General features: G+C 41.4%; 2 protein-coding genes across 5 annotated transcripts in view; one reads left to right on the plus strand and one right to left on the minus strand.

Moving 5' to 3' along the window:
• FRK (fyn related Src family tyrosine kinase) overlaps positions 1-11,586 on the minus strand; it is a 118,267-nt gene extending 106,681 nt beyond the window's left edge. The window contains exon 1 of the mRNA XM_089921954.1: positions 10,770-11,586. The gene's annotated coding sequence lies outside the window, so the exon portion shown is untranslated. The remainder of the gene's footprint in view (positions 1-10,769) is intronic.
• NT5DC1 (5'-nucleotidase domain containing 1) overlaps positions 11,114-20,471 on the plus strand; it is a 120,598-nt gene continuing 111,240 nt past the window's right edge. For all 4 annotated transcript variants that reach the window (XR_016395169.1, XM_022554814.3, XM_022554832.3 and 1 more), the window contains exons 1-3: positions 11,114-11,320; positions 17,009-17,100; positions 18,651-18,722. Coding sequence is in view for 3 of the 4 variants with exons in the window: in XM_022554814.3 (XP_022410522.1) it covers positions 11,228-11,320; positions 17,009-17,100; positions 18,651-18,722 (257 nt within the window). In the remaining variant the exon portion in view is untranslated. The remainder of the gene's footprint in view (positions 11,321-17,008; positions 17,101-18,650; positions 18,723-20,471) is intronic.

Consider the following 20,471-nt stretch of genomic DNA (forward strand, 5'->3'; position numbering starts at 1 on the left):
CAAAGAAGATGGAGAATCACCTTCACTTGGTCATAGATCTTGATGCAAATCCTGCCTATGACCAGATTCCTTCGTTTGTTCTGACCCTGCCAGATCAACTCATGCTCTTACAGCAGTTACACAAAGCTGGACACTGACATGTCTTACAAGAGAATGTACATTGGAGAATGAAAACTGGAGGAGATGGTTTTTTGATCCAGGAGTAGAGTATCACATCTTCTGGACACCCTCAATATCTTCCAACAGTTATGAGCATGGCATCCAAGGATTTGTTAGACAGAGGTATTTAACTTGTTGGCTACCATTATTGTTTATTCCCAAGATCAAAGACAAAAGAACACTCCCATAGGGACAATCTTGTTCTGCTTCTAATGCCTCTTGACCAATCTGGAAAAATGAGTCTAAACAGGCCAGAATCCAGTTATTAGATAGAGGAGGACTCATAAAGAGTTTGGGATGGACACACAGACTCCTAAAAACAAATGTTGCTGAGGAATTTTTATGGTTCCAGGCTTTGTATTAGGTTTTTTTTTTTAATGTATTTTGTCTCTTGAGTTAGTTTGGGTTGGGTCCTTAGTTTATTTTGTCTGATATGCGGTAGTCTCCCCTGCTTTCTCTTTTTTTCTTTTAGCCATGCGCATTGTTTGCGGGATCAAACCCATGCCCACTGCAGTGGAAGCCCTAACCACTGGACTACCAGGGAATGCCCTGTGTTATGTATTTTAATACACACAACACTCCATGTGAAATAAATGCCTTATTTAGTTAAACTTTCAAAACTGTGATGTATAGCAAACATACAGAAAAGTGCATAAAACTTAAACTTGCAGTTTAATGAATTGTTGGAAAATAACACTTATGTGACCCCTACTGAGACGGTCTGCAGAGTCATATTGCAAGGGGCATAGATACAAGAAGAGAAGAATTATGGTTGTTTTTGAAATCTACCACAACCAGTGTTGTGATTTTTTTTAAGAGGTGAAAAAACAATATAGGAATTAAGGATGTATCAACTAAGTGGTGATAATGATTCTCCATGAATATTCAGCTTGGCAAAAAGAAGCGAGAACATAATGGCAGTGAAGGACAGAGGAGAGGAGATGGGAATCATTGGATTGTAGATATCAGTGGACTCAAGTATTGTTGGAGCTGGAAACCTGAAGACATCAGCTGGAAAACAGAAGCGAGTAGCAAGAGAGTGGGATGCTTGTTTTTGAGATGATAAAGAAGGTGGGAGTGGGCCACTGAAATGGTGTGAGTGACAAGATCATTGTAGAAGAGAAGTTAAAGGAATTGAGAGGCTAGGGTATTGGAAACATTCAAAATTAAGAGAGAAGTGGAGATGGAAAAAATTACAATGAGCTAAGAACTAAAATCTTCAGGAATGGGAAATATGAAGGCAGGGACTGAAGTAGGTTGATAAATATATATATATATTTAAATATTAAAAATATATAATATTTACATTTTTGTATGTTGGAATAGGTCTGTAAGGACATTTATTCAACTTACAGCAGTTATTTCTAGGAAGATAAATTATAACTTGTTGAGTAATGGTGAAAGACAATTTTCACTTTCATTCTATTGGCTTCATTTTTGTTTACCACACACATGTATTATGCATAAATAACTATAGTGAAATAGAGCTTTAAAAAAAGAAGGGGCTGACTTCTTGTCACACAGATCTGGATTTGAATTTCATCTGTAAAATGAGTATGCTCTTACCTACCTCTATGTTGTGATGATCAAGTGAGGTCATTACTTAATGTTCTTATTAACACAATGACTGGAGCATGGAAGAAGCTCAATATTGTTTGCTATTCCTCCACTCATTGACAAGCCCCCTTACCCACGTGCAAGTGCGCCGTGTGAGTGTGTACACGCCCATACACCACAGAGAGAGAGAGAGAGAGAGAGAGGACAGAGGTCACGTGTGCACCCAGAGACTCTGTAGCACTTGTGTACTCTCCTTGGAGTACTGTCATATTTGGGGGCAAAAAAGAAGAAAAAAATGGGCATATTGTTTATATTGCTTACCTGGCTAATTTCCAGAAGAAACTAATAATAATAAATTGTGCATATATTGACACTTCCACTGCAAGCCAAAAGCAGAATTTATTCAACCGTTCTCATTAAGAACTGTTTGCATGTCCAAATGACATTTTTAAAATACAGCTTTAAGAACAAGAATAAATACAGTGTATAAAAAAATGCTATTTTCCAAGGGTCAACAGTTCTAATGAAGAGTTTAATAGGCAATATTATCTTAATATAGGCAGCATCTATTAATAGAAACTAGAAAAATTCTGTGAACCTCACAATAAATTTTATAAACTAAAGCTTTTAAAATGAGTATTTTTCTACATGATGCACCGTTAAAAAGTAAGTGTGACTGGGGAAGTTAATTCTTAGGTTCCCAAAATGTTAGCATAGGCTATTTTTACCCTATGATAATTTATACAGCCTGCATGAGAGCTCTTATGTAGACAGTGAAGAGTCTACCAAAGGTCAAATGAAAAATTAGTGCCTGATACACTTATACTAGTATTTGACAGGACTAAAAATTAATGGTTGTCAGAACACTGCCTGAAACTGTGGCTCCAAGAGATTAAAATCTTTATTATAAATCTGTGAAATCCTGATTTATTGATTACTGAGAACATGGATTTAGAGTGTCAGTGAAATATAGTGTCTCCTGCCTCCAAGTAAAAGCTTCTTTGAACCCATTCAAAAATTCACAATGGATGAAGATGGAAATTAGGAAATGGAAATTCATACATTCATTCAATGGGCATTATGTGCCAGGCTGTGTGCTACGGACTGAGATACAAAGACGCACAAGACACAGGTCCCAGTCTGAAATAACTTACAGCTGGTAGAGAAGCCTGACACAAAAACAGGTAATAATAAAACAACCCTAAAGAAAAAATACTTAATGTACTTAACAGTAATGGGGAACATGTACCTTACAGAAGTGGGAGGATTTCCTATTACTCAACTCCATTTCTAACTAGTTCTCCTATTATGAGGCAGAACTAGCTAATATGGTCAAAATGAGTAGAGCTTTTCTTTATGCTAACAAAAATGGTGAAAGGATTAAGAAGCAGCAACCACAGAACGACCACAGAATTGCTCATTGTACTTCCCATCCCCGATCCTGAAAAGCCCAGCCACGTTTTTAAAGGACTGTAAGCCACTTGTGAGTGGGAACTGTGGTGATGGAGAAGGGGACAGGTGTGGCCTGGAAACCCACCTTAGCCAACCAGATATGTTTGTAATTGTGTTTCCACAAATCCCAATACCAGTTTCTGTGGGTAGGTAGGTATGAAGTATAGAGAAAAGAGGTTAAAAGCAACTCAAAAACAAAGATAGGGGAGATAATACATGATTTGCTTTTTGCTTCCTGCCTAACAAATCTTTTGACTGCTAAACTGATTTTGCTTTAAGATCCAGAAATTTAGAAATCTAAGCAACAGTCCTTCTTTGTTTATATCTTTTATTTTTGTTTATAACAAGTCAATTTATATAGAAATATGTTAGAGAAAACTAATAAAGCAGATTACTATATTAAAGTCTTTCATGATGGCAGATACCTCATGGTGCATCTCCAATATTTTCAAATGGTATTTATAGCTTCATGTGTAAAGTTGGTTTCTTTAGATGCCATACTCAGATCTTGCTTTTTGAACAAACCTGATAACCTCTGACTTTTAATTGCAGTCTTTAGATAATTTACATTTAATATAATTATCATTATGCCTGTGTTTAAATCTACCATATTGTTACTTGCTTTCTATTGCTCCCAACTGTTCAGCATTCCTTTTATTTTTTTCTCTTTGTCTGCTTTCTTTTGTATTAATTGAATGCTTTTTAAGAATCCATTTTAGAGGAATAGTGGTTGGAATGTTCAGCTGAAACACAGGAGTGGGTCAAATTATGGAAAAGTATATCGGTACCATTACCCAGTTACCCTGTTACCTGATGTTTCTCTGGGATAGAGATCTTAGGATGGATGTCTAGAATTGGATTAAAGATGTCAACACATATAAACCATTTCTAAGACTCTTGATACTCATTTGTATATTGCTTTTCAAAAGGGTTGGTGTGGAATATTTTTGTTACCAGGGGTTTACGAAAAAACATTGGTAGAGAAGGGTGGATGAGCAATAAAATAATCAATTTTGAAAGTCGTTTTTTAAAATAATAAATAGATACTATATTTAAAAAAACTTTCAAATATCTGATTCTACAGATAAAGAAACTGTGGCAAAGTAAAGAATCAAACTATATTAAGTTATGAGAGGTGTTACTCATTTAATGAAACTTTTTGTACATCATAAAAAATGCATGATTGGAAGGAGGTAAAAGGTCAAAAATGAAAATATACAGATAAGATGCATTCAGTATTTGTCATGAAAGTGAACATCCTGCTTAAGAGGTTCGGAGATAAAGAAATTATGGATTCATGCCTGAGCCATGGGGAACTCCACATTGACTGGACCACACTTCATAAGGGGTTTCGGAGATATGTTCATACTTGGATGCCTTTGAAGAATCGAAACTTTTACTCACCTAAGTACTTGAAAGGCATTCTGTACCTTATCTGACAATGTGAGTCCCAGGGAAACAGGATGGAGAGCATGAGAGAGAGCCATTTGTATGGGTCTCTGAGAAAGGAACCCTACGTTCTGTCCCACTGCAAGGTTAAATCCCCTGTATGGAAGGCAACAGAACCTTCCACATGAGCTTGAGAGTCCCAAAGAGAGAATCGAGTCTTAATTCTCATTTGAAATTCTAAGAGAAAAAAAGCTTTGCAGAATGTCCTATGACAGCACAGGACAATCACTAGAATAGGAATGGTGGGTCACAACTAGGTAGAAAAAGGGTCTGAGGTAGCCAGACTCCACCATAACGAAACCAAAAGTCTCCTGTGAAAGTTTCCTGGAACTGCTCAAGAGAGGAACAGAGGTTGGCTGAGTGTGGAATGGTTTCATGGTTTGGGTGAAACTAAACACTTTCCTGATGACACTGTAACTAGAGGTGTTTCAGAGTTTATGCAGCAGGGATGGCTGCTGATGGTGTGGCCAGTGTGACCAGAGGCAACCAAAGACTGACAGGGATGGTCTAGCTGAGGAAAAGCAGTTGTATGGATGCTATTAACCAAGGACCTAAACTCTCTTCCCAGACTCCTTGACAACATGTTAGCCCTTCTGCAATGTAGAACCTTCACACCCCAGAAGGACAGCCAAGGCAAAGGGAAGTATTGTGAAGTGACAGCCAATTAAAGAGAAACTGAGTTCAAATCATAACTAGCAGAGTTCATCTTGAGTTTATCCATATTTTTTTCTGACTTAACTTCTGATAAATCAAGATGCTCCATAATATACTGATAAAGTTAATTACTTGACCCTAACCCAAAACTCAACATTTGTCCCAATTAAATTTCAATTCATTGCTACATTGTTTGAGATCTTTTTGAATCACAATTTTGCCATTTGGTATTTTAGCTCTCTCTCCAAGAGGAGCTCATTTCACATTTTAAACATTTTGGTTTTTTATTCACACACACCTTAATAAGAAGTTTTCTACCAAAGGACCTCATCCCATCACATTTTCCCTCTCCACCATCAAAAATAACTAGACTCACAAAAAAAACGCACACTAAAATTTCTTAGTAGCCTTCTCTTCTTGTGGCAAGAGCAGAAATGGAGAGTAGAAAATGATGTATTTTTTTATTAAAAAATTGTAAGGTTACTAAAGAAATTAAATGAAATATATTCCTAGTGCAGAACTACTGCCATCTTAAGGCCACAGCCCAGTATTATAAATCAGCTTTCGGTTCTATTTAGCTAAATGGTTTAGAGAGATTAATTTTTAGTCATTTGTACATTTTATCATTTTTTTAAAGTACTAAATAGTCTTTATTATTTCCCCTTAAACAAATTATATGACCCAGAGAAGACGTGTAGATTGGCTTATACTATATAAAAGGTTGAACATTATGTTTACTTTGGGGTATTTAGAAAAGCACATTTTAAACTAATGAAAGATTAAACAATCAGGCCATTCCCCCCACCCCCAAATGTTTGGTAAATAACATTTACAATGTAGATGTTAAAATACAGTATTATAAATCCACAAAATATCACTTAGTGAGTTATTTTAGTGTCTAAAACTTAAGCTAGCTGATCACAAAGTTATTATTTAGGTAAATAACAAATTAAGTAAAAGCCAAACCTAAGGTTAAAGTTCCTAAATTATAGTATTAGCTTTATTAAAAGGTAGGTCAGTTATAATGATGAAATTCAACTCTAGAAAATCAGCAATAAAAATCATAACTTCTGGGCTTCCCTGGTGGTGCAGTGGTTGAGAGTCCGCTTGCCGATGCAGGGGACATGGGTTCGTGCCCCAGTCTAGGAGGATCCCACATGCTGCAGAGCGGCTGGGCCTGTGAGCCATGGCCGCTGAGCCTGCGCATCCGGAGCCTGTGCTCCGCAACGGGAGAGGCCACAACAGTGAGAGGCCCGCGTACCGCAAAAAAAAAAAAAAAAAAATCATAACTTATTTCTGAGCTTTTCAAAATTATTTTATAACTTCCTAATTATAAGAAAAAATGTATACGTACAAGGAGTACTAAAGAAACCCTAAAACTTCACAGCATGATATTGATATTACACACAAATAAAAGTACCAAGATTTTATAAACTAACAAATAAGCAAAAAACTTAAGCAAAGATCTTTCAAACAACACATATTATTTGCTACACTGGACACAACAACATCTATATGTTAGTCTGCTGAGGCTGCCTTAACAGAGTACCACAGACTGAGAGGTTTAAATAACAGGAAATTATTTTCTCACAGTTCTGAAAGCTGAAAGACCAAGATCAAGGTGCAGCGGTCAGAATGGCCATCATCAAAAAATCTACAAACAGTAAACGCTGGAGAGGGTGTGGAGAAAAGGGAACCCTCCTGCACTGCTGGTGGGAATGTAAATTGATACAGCCCCTATGGAGAACAGTATGGAGGTTCCTTAAAAAACTAAAAATAGTACTACCATATGACCCAGCAATCCCACTACTGGGCATATACCCTGAGAAAACCATAATTCAAAAAGAGTCATGTACCATGATGTTCATTGCAGCTCTATTTACAATAGCCAGGACATGGAAGCAACCTATGTGTCCATCGACAGATGAATGGATAAAGAAGATGTAGCACATATATACAATGGAATATTACTCAGCCATAAAAAGAAACGAAATTGAGTTATTTGTAGTGAGGTGGATGGACCTAGAGTCTGTCATACAGAGTGAAATAAGTCAGAAAGAGTAAAACAAATAACATATCCTAACACATATATATGGAATCTAAAAAAAAAAAAAGGTTCTGAAGAACCTAGGGGCAGGACAGGAATAAAGAGGCAGATATAGAGAGTGGACTTGAGGACATGGGGAGGGGGAAGGGTAAGCTGGGACGAAGTGAGAGAGTGGCATTGACATATATACACTACCAAATGTAAAGTAGCTAGTGGGAAGCAGCTGCACAGCACAGGGAAATCAGCTTGGTGCTCTGTGACCACCTAGAGGGGTGGGATAGGGAGGGTGGTGGGGAGATGCAAGAGGGAGGGGATATGGGGTTATATGTATACATATAGCTGATTCACTTTGTTATACAGCAGAAACTAACACAACATTGTAAAGCAATTATACACCAATAAAGATGTTTAAAAAAATGCAAATCAACTTAGGTATAAAATAAGCTCCATGGTTGTATTGTACAACACGGGGAATATAAACAATATTTTATAATAACTATAAATGGAGTATAACCTTTAAAAATTGTGAATCACTATTGTTCACCTGTAACTTATATGATTGTACATCTGCTACACTTCCATTAAAAAAAGAATAAAAAAAGAATTTGAAAGCTGTTGCAACAAAAAATAAGCCTAATTAAATTCTGGGAAAATAAATAAAAGAAAAAAAACCCCCCAAAACAAATACCATATGCTAACACATATATATGGAATTTTAAAAAGGGGTACTGATGAACCTAGTTGCAGGGCAGGAATAAAGACGCAGACGTAGAGAACGGACTTGAGGGGGGTGGGGTAGGGGAGGGGGTAGGGGAGGGAAGCTGGGAGGAAGTGAGAGGGTAGCATTGACGAATGTGCAGTACTGGGTGTAGGGTGGGAGGCTGCTGCGTGATGCCAGGGGGCTCAGCTCGGTGCTTTGTGAGGACCCGGAGGGATGGGGTGGGTAGGGTGGGGGTGTCGGGGGGGGAGGGGATGTGGGGATGTATGTATGCGTGTGGCTGATTCACTTTGTTGTGCAGTAGAAACTGACGCCGTGTTGTGGAGCATTTATACTCCAATAGAGATGTGGGGAAAAAAAAAAGATCAAGGTGTAGGTAGGGCTGGTTTGCCATGAAACCTCTCTTGCTTGCAGGCTGAACCTTCTTCATGTCCTCACGTGGCCTTTCTTTTGTGTATGTGCATCCCTTGTGTCTTTTCCTCTTCTTATAATCACACCAGCCATACTGATAGGTCCCCACTATCATGACCTTATTTAACCATACTTACCTCCTTAAGTCCATATACCCAAATGTAGTCACATTGGGGCTTAGGGCTTCAACGTATGAACTTTGGGGGACACAATTCAGTCCCTAACACTGGCATATTTTATATATCACTCAAAGAAACAGAAATTAATTGGAATCTGAGTAGAACATTGAACTTTTGGTTGACAATAGAAGAGGTGATATACCACTACATTTGATAAAAATTTAATGTACAGAAAAAAAGAAAATATCTTCATTTGAAAATAAGCCTGTGAAACAAAGCTAATGTCTGTATTTAAGTTCAGGGTTATGTAAGGAGTGAAGGGAAAGAGGGAAACCATCCCACGTGTTCTTAGAGGAATTAGACTGAGCTTTGAGGTTAGTGGCCAAGAAATGTGAGTGGAGCTCCAGGAGGAGTGGCAGATCTTTCAGGATGATGGGATCCGATAATTTTCTAAACCCTCCTACAAAGTGTAAATGTTGTAGGCTGTCTAGCACAAGACCGTGAGGAATATAAGATGTATAACAGTTGTTTCTCAGCAGAGATACAACTGTTGTTAAGCATGTTCAGGTCTAAGGGCCAACTCTCCAGTCCAAGGGACACTTATGCCATGAAAAAAAATCCTTTCATACTCTTCCTTCTAACAATGAGTGCACTTGTACATTTACATTACTAAGGGAAGTCCCTAAAGTGCCTAATCCCACAATAAAACAAGATATCCTCCAAGGAGACTTATGGCCTTCAATGTGTAGTCTACCTGAAAGTTTGACCTTGGCAGGCACTCTACTGCAGGGGCCAAAGAGGAATGCTAAGGTCAGTTCTATGGCCAATAGACTCACAAAAGGGAAATAGGTACAAGCTATGATACAATCCAGCTTTTGTCTTTTTTGATTCACAGACATTAAAGACATGGTGTTGGGCTCTAATCAGTGAACAGCTCAATCTTATTTTTTTTAATAAAAAAATTTTTTTTTTGGTTCCGTTGGGTCTTCGTTGCTGTGCATGGGCTTTCTCTAGTTGTGGCGAGCAGGGGCTACTTTTCGTCGCAGTGAGGGGGCTTCTCATTGTGGTGGCTTCTTTTGTTGTGGAGCATGGGCTCTAGGGCACCGGGGCTTCAGTAGTTGTGGCGCCCGGGCTTCAGTAGTTGTGATGCGCGGGCTTAGCTGCTCCGTGGCATATGGGATCTTCCCGGACTAGGGATCGAACCCGTGTCCCCTGTGTTGGCAGGTGGATTCTTAACCACTGGGCCAGCAGGGAAGTCCCCACTCAATCTTCTTGAGGATTCTTTCCTGTCCTCTTCCAGAGAGATTTGTTTGGGGCTTTTACAAGTCATAACGGAACAAGTTATCAATTTATTCAAATGGATCCACTACGTATAATAAGTGTCCTACTAGATTGAACTATTTACTGTACTAAATCAATTCCTTGGTTGGTCTATTAGCCCCACAAGTGTTAGTATTTGTAAGGGTTAAATGGAATTCTCAACCAATTATATTTTCATTATGTCATGACTACTGATTTTTTTCTATTGGGTAAAGTGTTCCTTTAAATTTAAAACAGAAGCAGTACAAAGATAATACATTTATATCTTCTCTTTTTAACGTCAATGTTTGTATTTTCTTTTGTAAATGACTTGTATTTTCTCTTTTAAATAATTTGTATTTTCTCTTTTAAATTATTTTAAAGGTCTCAAAGTCCTAGCCCTTCATCCATCTAAAATGATACTAGCTATAAACAGTCCTTGAGAGAATTGAAAATACTGTCATTCAAATTATTGTGTTCTATAAACTTTAAACCTTTCTGTTTGCATAAAGTTCTCTCTTCTGTAGTATGTTCTATGAAGTTTCTAATATCCTTTCATAGAAAAAATGCATTACAATAAAAAATAGGATAATCAAATAACAACCAATATTGGTTTCCTTAATCATTGTCATTTTGCAAAATGGTCCTTCACGATTTCTAATAAATTTATTTTCTAACGCCCTTCAGGGGGTGAAATGTTGAAAGGTCTCCCATTCTACTTACAAATACACTTAGGAATTTACTAAAGAATATAAAGTTTTTGATTGAATCCATAGTTAGAGATCTCATGGGCAAAAAAAATCTTCCAAATTATAGGCTAATTGGGTCAGGGGAATATTAGTGGATAAAATTTTCTCCATAATCTTATATTATTTCGCACACAAGAGTAAAGGGTCAGGTGTACCTTGACATTCTCTTGGTTTCCCTGGCGCCTTGAAAACCAAGGGGAGGCCCGGTTAATTCTGCGGCGAAGGCGATGCGCCAACAGGGGCTTAGTGCCGCCTCCAATTCCTGCAGCAGCGGCTCCGCTCCTGGTCACATCCCGCCTTCGGGACTTCGGGGCGGGGGTCAGGGTGGTGACAGTGAGGCAGGAGCCGGCCTGGGAGTGTCAGCGGAAAGCCAGGCAGCGAACCGGCCAGTCGGGGCGCGGGGAAGTCCGGCCGCGAGGGGCGGGCAGAAGCGCGGCCGGGGGCGGGGCTGGCGGGCGCGGGAAGCGCGAGGGGCAGCGGTGCGGCGTTCAGGGGGCGGCCGCAGCCCCGCCCCGCCCCGCCGCGTCCTGCCTGGTAGTCCCGCAACGTCCTGCCTGTGCGCTCTTCTTCGCCTCTCGGCGTCTAGGAGCTCTCCGGTGCTTCGCGCGCAGCTATGGCTCAGCACTTCTCCCTGGCCGCCTGCGACGTGGTCGGCTTCGACCTGGACCACACTCTGTGTCGCTACAACCTGCCTGAGAGCGCCCGGGTGAGTGGCGCGGGCTGCCGGGGCGCACGGCGTGCAGTCTTCATGGCGGCTGGGGCTCGAGTTTCCTCCCGGCTTAGGCGGCGGCGAGCGTCGCCGGGGCCCTGCAGCCGCCGCGCCTTTGCGCAGAACTCGGCCTCCCACGGCGAGGCGGGGCGGAAGGAAGTGTGCATTCCCCCATCCCCGCCCGTGCTGTGGGTACCGGCTTATTTAGCCCAGCCCTTAGCCAAGTTTGAGAGATGGGTAGGGAAGAAAAGGGGCGAAGGAGGAACAAGTCGTGCAAGACTGGGCTAGGGAAACGGTTCCTGGGTCAGAGGAAGGGTGGGGCTAGGGGAACTCGGGGTGTCCATTGCATATCCCCAGCCTTGGAACTTCTCAGCAAATCGTTCTGGCCACCAGCAGAGCGCCGATACAGCCACCTGGTTAACGACTTGTATTTTCTTTGGCTGCGTTTTTCTTTTGCACGTCCATGAGACCGCCTGTCAATTTTTAAACACTGCAGTCCGGGAGAAATTGTGTGGTATATTGGAAGACTAACCGAAAAGTCATTAACATGTTAGCCCTAATTTTGCCTTTTGCCAAGAGAAGGAAATAAATTTTGCTCACCTGTTGCGTGCTCCATGCACCTTGAGTAAGGTCTAATCCTGACAACAGCCTGGGTCATCACTGCACTTAAGGAGGGAGGGGGAAGTGGGGTGTGTATGATTCCACACCTGTACCCTGAAGTGAATTGTTCTCCCTCCCCCATTCTTTTGGTTTCACAAGGAAACTAATTTTGAAAAATTAACTTTTTTTTTTTTTTAGTCAAATATGTAAGTATCCAAGCGAAATAAGCTGGTTATGGTAGTCAAAGCGAGGACTCTGCAGCCAGACTGCAGACAGAGGGCACCAGCTCCTCTGTTCCTAGCTCTATGACCTCGGGCAAGTTCCTTAACCCGTGTCTATTCTCAGTTTCCCTATCTGTAAAATGGGGCTAATAATTGGATTTGCCTGGAAAGGTTGTTGAAAGGATTAAAAGGGTAAAGGATGTATAATGCTTAGAGCTGTGTTGGACACATACAAGTGTTTGCTTTTATAGTCACCACCCATATCATTCCCCAGCCTGACCACTTATGAATAGAGCTCCTGGCCGCTGGTGCAGGCATCAGCCAGGGCTGCTCCTCAGTATGGTGAGGTCAGTGCTCCAATCAGCAGTTCAGGTACCCCTCAAAGGTCAAAACAGTGAATTACTCATGTTCTCTATGTACAGATGGTGGAAAAAAAGAAGTGTACTGTTCCTTCTGTTATACTTTCCTGCTTTCCTGCTGTACAGGTGCTTCCTTAGTCATGCAGAGAGTTGAGGAGACTTTACTTCTTGATCCTTGGCCACTGGTTCCTCTAGGTCTTTGACTCATATTTTCCTTCCCTTTGCCTTTCACATCTTCTCCTGATTAACATTTTCTTGCATTTCCTCCCTAGTCACCTTCATCTGAAGGAAATATTGTTAAAACCATTGTCATTAGAGCCAATTTTGTGCATGAGTGAGCATAAAATTTCAGAATACAGGATCGTTAAAAGACAAGAGTTCTTTGCTATAAACCTCGAATATAAGTGATATTTAAAGGTTGAAAACATTAACCTAGTGCGTTTTATATCCTGTTTGGTTCAGAAATCTTTTATTAAGTACCAGCAATGTGCTGAGCACCATAATAGAGTTAGGGATACAGAGATAACACAGGTCTTCAGGTGGCCTTGTAATGGGTAAAGGTGTTGAAAGGTTAGTTCTGGTCCCCTGTGCTGAGGGCAGCATTGCCTGGTCCTTGCTGCTGACTGACTGTTACCTGTGCCTGGGGCCCTCTTCCCTTCATCACACAAACTCCTCAGCTGGCAGGTCTCATCTTAAGTAGCCTGGCCCCCTAAAGTTTACCTTTCTGTCCCTATCCCATCTGCAGTTTTCCATAAAAACCTTAATTTCTCACAGTACTTACACACTGCATTAAATTTTCCTGTTTACTTGCTGGAATCTTTCCCTAGATCCTAGAGCCATGGCCCCTTGACATCAGTATCTGTGACAGTTTATTGTGTGTTCTGTGTGCCAAGCTGACTGTGTGCACTTACGGGATTCAATAAATAATTGTGGAACAATTGCATAAATAATAGGTATTTTAGTAACTGAAAATAGCACTAACAGCCAGTATTCTAATAAGCATTCTGCTATATAAACTGGTTTGACCCTTACAACCATGTGAGTTAGATGTTATTATCATCATTTAGAGATGAGGACACTGAGTCACAGAAAGGATGAGTAGCTTATCCAGGGTCACCCAGCAAGGTGGTCCAGCTGGCAGGTCTCTGCTACCTCCCACCAGGCTTTATGTGTGCTGCAAATCTCAGAGGAGAGTCCTTGGAGTGAGTGATGCTTGGGTCCCAGCACAGGAGTTACAAGTGGCAGGTGAGGAGGCAGAGAGGAGCATTTCTGGCAGAGGAAGTATGGCCAGTGCAAGGACCTAAAGGTGAGAAACAGCGCCTGGATCTGCTGGGTGTTAAGCAGAAGGTGGGGCGTTGCAGGAGAAGATGCCGGAGATGGCAGTGGCGCTGCATCATGGATCACTGCGCGTGCCTCTCATATCAGTCTCATAGGCATTTAGTTAAGTGCAGAGTGTCGTGCAAACGTGAAACTGGGTGCGTCGCCTCACCGGGGGCCTCAGGAAAAGCATCGTAGAAATGATGACACCTGTGCTGTCCTGGAGTTGCTGACTCAGGAGTGTTTGGACCCAGGCAGTTAACTTAAATGTGCGGCTGGGAGAGTGCGCGCACGCCCCTCCTCAAGCGCAGCTGTGCTCAACTCCTGCCAGCATTTGCCGTGGGCATAGGTAAAGGCTCAGTCTTGTCAGATCTAATTCTCTCAAGACAAATTAGAAATCTAAGCTTGTATGAGAAGTCTTTCAATTTTTAAACGCTAGCTCATTTTCGAACACAGCAGGATTATAGGGTTGCCAGATGTAGCAAAGAAAAATACAGGACACCGGTTCAATTTGAATTTCACATAAAAAAAACATTTTTAGTATATGGGTGTTCCAGATATTTCATGGGATAAGCTCATACTATAAAATTATCTGTTGTTTAGCCGAAAATCAAATTGAGCTGGGTGTTTCATATTTTATCTGGCAGCCTTAAGTGGGAACCAAATATAATTTGTGGTCTGCGTAGGACCCACAGGGCACCAGTTTGCACCCGCTGTGGATTGTGTGTGGTTATTAGTCAGGTGAGACTGTTGAGAAAGTAAGTGGCAGTTAAGGCTGGGAGAGCAAGGGGGTGGGTGGTGGAGGCCCTGTGCCATGAAGGCTTCTGTGGTGACTCAACATATTTTGAGGAAGAGCTTCAAGGACCAAGGCCTTGGGACTAGAAGAGGGACTTTTTTTTTTTTTTCAGTATGCGGGCCTCTCACTGTTGTGGCCTCTCCCACTGCGGAGCACAGGCTGCGGACGCACAGGCTCAGCGGCCATGGCTCACGGGCCCAGCCGCTCCGCGGCATGTGGGATCTTCCCGGACCGGGGCACGAACCCGTGTCCCCTGCATCGGCAGGCGGACTCTCAGCCACTGTGCCACCAGGGAAACCCCAAGAAGCGGGCTTTCAAAGGCACAGATTCCCTGCTTTTCTCAGCACCTCTGTTCTCTGCTCCTCTTTACACATTGACCCCATTCTCTCCTATTACAGAACCATCTCCTTGGAGAGGTAAGGAACACAGCTCTGGACGCCCCTGGTGGCATCCCTGCTAGAAAGGGCCCTTTCTCTTGGGAAGGAATCTGACCTCATTGGAATCACATGCCCATATGTTAATCAGTATTGCCAAGGGATGAGACACTCCAGTTGTCCAAGGTTGAATAAATACTTTGACCAGAGGCAAGTCTGATGGTGTGCAGTAACCATTGGTAGCTTGAAACTGGCCATGGTGGGGGTAACTATACCATGGAAATGAGCAAATGCTACAAGTCAGGACCTTTTTTTTTTTTTAACCAGCGCCCGACTGATAATAATAGCAATACTTAAATTGAATTTACTTGTATGCCATGCACTGCTCTAAGCATCTGAGGATTTTCATTAACATGGGTTTACATCTCTTAATCCCAGGGCACTGGTACCTTGCAGGCAGGATCATGATGTGTATTTTTTGTTGTCCGTAGTACTTTGTACCTGAGTGACTAACCCCAATCCCCAACTTCAGCTGTGTGCCCCCCTGGACTTGGATTGCCCTCTCCCCACTGGATTCGCCCAGCTAACTGCTCCATCTTGCAGGTGTCAGTGTGTACATCACCTCCTCAGGGAGGCCTTCTCCTACAACTCTTTTTTTTTTTTTTTTTGCGGTATGTGGGCCTCTCACCGTTGTGGCCTCTCCCGTTGCGGAGCACAGGCTCCGGACGCGCAGGCTCAGGGGCCATGGCTCACGGGCCCAGCCGCTCCGCGGCACGTAGGATCTTCCCGGACCGGGGCACGAACCCATGTGCCCCGCATCGGCAGGCGGACTCTCAACCACTGCGCCACCAGGGAAGCCCTCCTACAACTCTTCCTGTATCTATTCTCGCTTCCCCCTTGTGCCATTCCAATGCTATCAAAACCTGCCATGGGTTAACATCTGGAGAAGGAGGGTCAGGTTGCTCAGTGTGTCTCCTTGGACACTCTTCAGTCTCAGAAAACCTGTCATTTTGTTGTTGTTGAGAATGAAAAGATCTGTCAGCCATCAGCAGAGCATTTATCTTTGTGCTTGCTTCCAGAGGCTTCCTTTTTCCTGTTTCCTTAGCTTTTCTTATGGTGGGGAAAAAAAGATACTCACTTTGTCTGATGGAGGCACCATGATTCCTTCTTTAGATTACCTGCCTGGTCCCTATGTGTGTTTCTCTTTGAGACTCCCCTGTGTCAGATGACAAAACTAAAATAAGGTAGTAAGTAATGAGTTTGATGTCCTTCCTTTGGAGAAGATAATCCACAGATTGGGAGAGTGCAGTGCCCCACAAGCAGTGGAGTAGCCTCCCCCAGAGATTTTGGGCAAGACCGTGTTTTATAGAGTGTTAGAAGAGGCACCACAGAAATAGGGCATGATTGGCTAAGAGGTCAGGGATTCCCTGATAGGCACTTTAGGTCCTGTTTTCTAGGGTGAGGTAAGCGAGCTAAAGCTGACGTGGAGGATTGTGATTGGTGTATGTTAGGTCTCCTTGACAGGGGTTTTGTGTAAGCGCACACTGTCTTAGGTTTAGATTTGTGACCAGAGCTGGGCCAGTGGGGTGGCCTCCATTTTGGGGGGGCCCAGTGTATGAATTAGCATTATCAGCTGCCATGGGGCCTTTCTAGCAAGGGTGGATGGAGGATGGATGTGATGATAGAGTGGTCATTATGTTTATCCTCTGGAGATCTGTTAAATCAGTTTACAAAGCTTTGTCAAGTCTTAATGATCTCCAGCCCATTAGGCTTTGGGAGTAAGATTAATAATTGTCCTTGGTGGAATAAAAAAGACACAGCAGCTCCCTGGGGCTCTCAGGAGTGGGTAAATTGCTTGGGACGGAGTGTTAACCTGCAGAGCTTCACAATTACAGATACTACAGATTCCCTCCCACCTGTCTCATGACTGATTCCATTAGGTTTTCAGGTCCGTGATGCTAAGAATGAATAGTGAATTTTACATTTAATCTGTCTTTTTTCCTTCTTTTTATTAACAGCTAATTTATAATAGCTTTGCTCAGTTCCTGGTCAAGGAGAAAGGGTATGACAAGGAATTGCTCACTGTGACTCCAGAGGACTGGGATTTCTGGTAAGCAGCTTTTTTAAGGTCAGCACATTCCTTCTGATTTTTAATTATTGTGGATAAAATTTTAATGCTTCCTCTTCTATGGAAACAAAGTGAAATGTGAAGTTGAGTCAAAGGACAAAATGCCTTCTGTATTAAAAAGTTTTACGTTTGATGAATTAAAGTCCTTTCTACTTTAAGACTTGTTTAAGTATGAAAATAAGCTAAGAGCATATGTGACTAATTTGAGTATTTTTACATGGTTTAAGTCTGTCGTTATTAAGAGTTTGAGAGGTTATTAAGAGCTGTCTAAAATGTACATCTTTTGTTAAAAAATTTTCTTTTATTGCCCTTCAAATACAGAACTGTAAGAAAAGAGGAAATCATCATGTTTTGAATAAGTGTCTGAATTGGGACATTTGTTTTTCTGTAATTGGGTAGATACCCCTATGTCTGAGACTCTGACTGCTTACTCCCTTCCTGGCTTAGGAGTCTCAACTTTCCAAGGCTTCCTTTGTCCTTTTTCCTCATTTAAACAATAAAACAAACAAAAGTCCTATTAAACCACTTTAAATTGTTCGGTTGAAAAATAACAGTAGTCCTGAAACGCATGAAAAATACGTACAGAAATAATTCTAGAACAACAGAGTTCATCTGTTATACATTCTTCCAGTGTTTGGTTAGTCCTTTTTGATCTACCCCTTTTAGCAAACGAAGAAACAGAAATATTTTACTGTATGAAACCACCGACTCTGGAAATTATACTGTGGACCAAAGTAAATAATGTTTCGAAAGTACCCTGTCGTTTTCTTTTTAATTCCCTTGGTATTTGGTGGCCGTTTTACCTTCTTGCTTTTATTACTCATGATAATGAATCTGTACCCATTTTTCTTCCCAAATCCCTAAGTGTTTTACAGTGAAGAACCCCAGACTTAGTATTTGACTTTGTTGTAGTGGTTTTCAATAGTATGCCCAGTCCAGAGGGCTAGTTCTTATAACCCGACCTAAATTGAGGCAGATTCTAAAGAGTACAGAAAAGCTTCTGGCCAAGATCTTAACTTGTAGAATACAAATGTGTGTTTGTGTGTGTGTTTTATTTAATGGAAAGCATTTGTACATTTTAACAGAGGCATACAATGGTGTTTATTCTTTGTTCTCTGTGAGTTTTTTTATTCCTCTTTTTAAAAGCTCAAAGATTTTAGACACTGAATATGCTGTCCTTGGTTTGCCCACATAACAGTTTTCTTTATGTACTTGCTCTGAGGATGATATATATATATTTTTAACATCTTTATTGGGGTATAATTGCTTTACAATGGTGTGTTAGTTTCTGCTTTATAACAAAGTGAATCAGTTATACATATACATATGTTCCCATATGTCTTCCCTCTTGCGTCTCTGAGGATATGATATTTAATTTTAGAATTGATATTCTTACTTGTTTGATTAACATAGCATTCACTTGGGTGGGAGAGTCCTTTTTTAGCATTGTGATTTTTTTGAAAATATAAATTTTTATTTCTTGGGTTAGGTAACTGTGTGAATTGACTGGTAATCAGAATTTTCTATTTCAGTTGCAAGGGCTTGGCGTTGGATCTGGAAGACGGGAACTTCATTAAACTTGCAGATAATGGCACCGTGCTCAGGTAATAAAATTTAGTTGTGAAGTCAAAACTTCACTCTTTCCAGGACATTTTATTACCATATAGCATTTGATAGTTAAGGTATGGGTTAAAGAAGATTATTACTTTAGTCAATCAGATGGCAGATTATCTATGTGCCTGCATGTCTTTATGTGAATCATTTGAGCCATTTAAATATAAATCTGGAAGCATTAGATTGAAAGGTCTAATTCTTTAAATTTAGCTCATCAGAAATATTTTCAGGAAATACAGTAGAATGTTAATAAATTCCTTTATCTCTTTGACCACAGAGCCTGGGAATTATATTGTGCTAACCTGGAGTAAAATTGAAGCTGTCTTTATTAAGGAAGAAGGAGAGAATGGATGTTGGGTGGGGATTGGTGGTCTAGGCACACCTCTCTTTCTTCCCCCATTTATCCAGATTCGCCCCCATCATGCAGGACCCATGTTGTGTCTCAGCTCCTTCTGGAAGTGTTTCTAGATTGTTCCAACCTTCATAAGTATCTCCCCCCCTCCCAAACTTAGTGCTGACTCCCTTTCCTTCCCTCCTCCTAGGGTGAGTCCAACACTTTGAGTATTAGTAAGAGTAGGGCAGGCAGTTGAGAAGCAGCTGCCATCGCTGCTCTTAGTCTTACAGAGGGTACCATGGAGTGAGCATCTATTTTTCCCCCAGTACTGACAGTACAGGCAGTTAACGTGGCTGTGCAGTTGTACGATTTATGATTTATGCTGACGTGGTCAGAGTTCACGAAGAGGATGCTCAGCACAGGTTACCCCTTGTACACACTCTCCCTTTGGGTACATCATTCTTTTTGCACAGTACAGACTCACACTCTACCCCAGACCGGCCCCTAAGGTGTAGCTAGCTAGGCCAGGTGTGGTTCCACTTCTGATTATTTTATAATTCATTTGCATGTTTTTTCTCAGGCAACTAGAGATAGAGTGTGTGTATTGATTTGTGTGTGTACACCACACACACACAATGCAGCCTTGACCATGACCTTAAATGCCACTTTCAGATTCTTACAGTGTACTTGGCTATCTTCAATCATGGTTAAAAGAATAGAAAACATTCCACAGTTTCGCTTCTTTCTTTTATTGTCACATCTGTCTGTTGGTCCCCACTCCCAAAACCCTTTTCCCAAGGTCTGACCATCTCCATTCAAGTTCTGGCCAACCTGCAGCTTCTCTTGAATTTACAAGGTTATGTCCTTGATGCCTGCTTTCAAACAATATAGTAGATTCCTTTTCTGATCGTATTTCTTGCTCAAGGTTCCTCCACCCTTACATATAGTAGCTTTTATGTAAATATTAACTTGTTTATAAATAGGATCCCGATTATGATTTTCCTCCATTTGCCCTTCTTATTTCATTTCCTTTTCCTTCATTTTGCTTTGCTACCACAATATAACACCAAGAGAAGACTAATAATACTCCCTAGCATTATAATTTCTCAAAGTAAACAACATAAAATATCAACTGTTTCTCTACAGGGTAAGATTCTCTTAACCAGGCCCAACGGATGCAAAAGCAGTATTTTGAGTACAAAAAATAGCTACCTTCTTGTCTTCCTGTTCCAAGTTTTGCCCCATTCGTCTTGCTGTTTCCCATTGTGTTTTTAGCTCTGTGGTGTCCTTGAGTGGCATGTTACTACCCCACCTTCATCTTCATGAGTCCCCTGTGCTCACAGCCGCCGGCCCTGGGTGCCAGGCACCTCCCTGCTCCTGCGGGCCTGACGCAGCTCGTGCTCTG

Source organism: Delphinapterus leucas, chromosome 12 (genome assembly GCF_059928025.1).
Source record: "Delphinapterus leucas isolate spDelLeu-1000000601 "Yukka" chromosome 12, BTC_Dleu_Yukka2, whole genome shotgun sequence".
In the NCBI taxonomy this organism is placed as follows: Eukaryota; Metazoa; Chordata; class Mammalia; order Artiodactyla; family Monodontidae; genus Delphinapterus; species Delphinapterus leucas.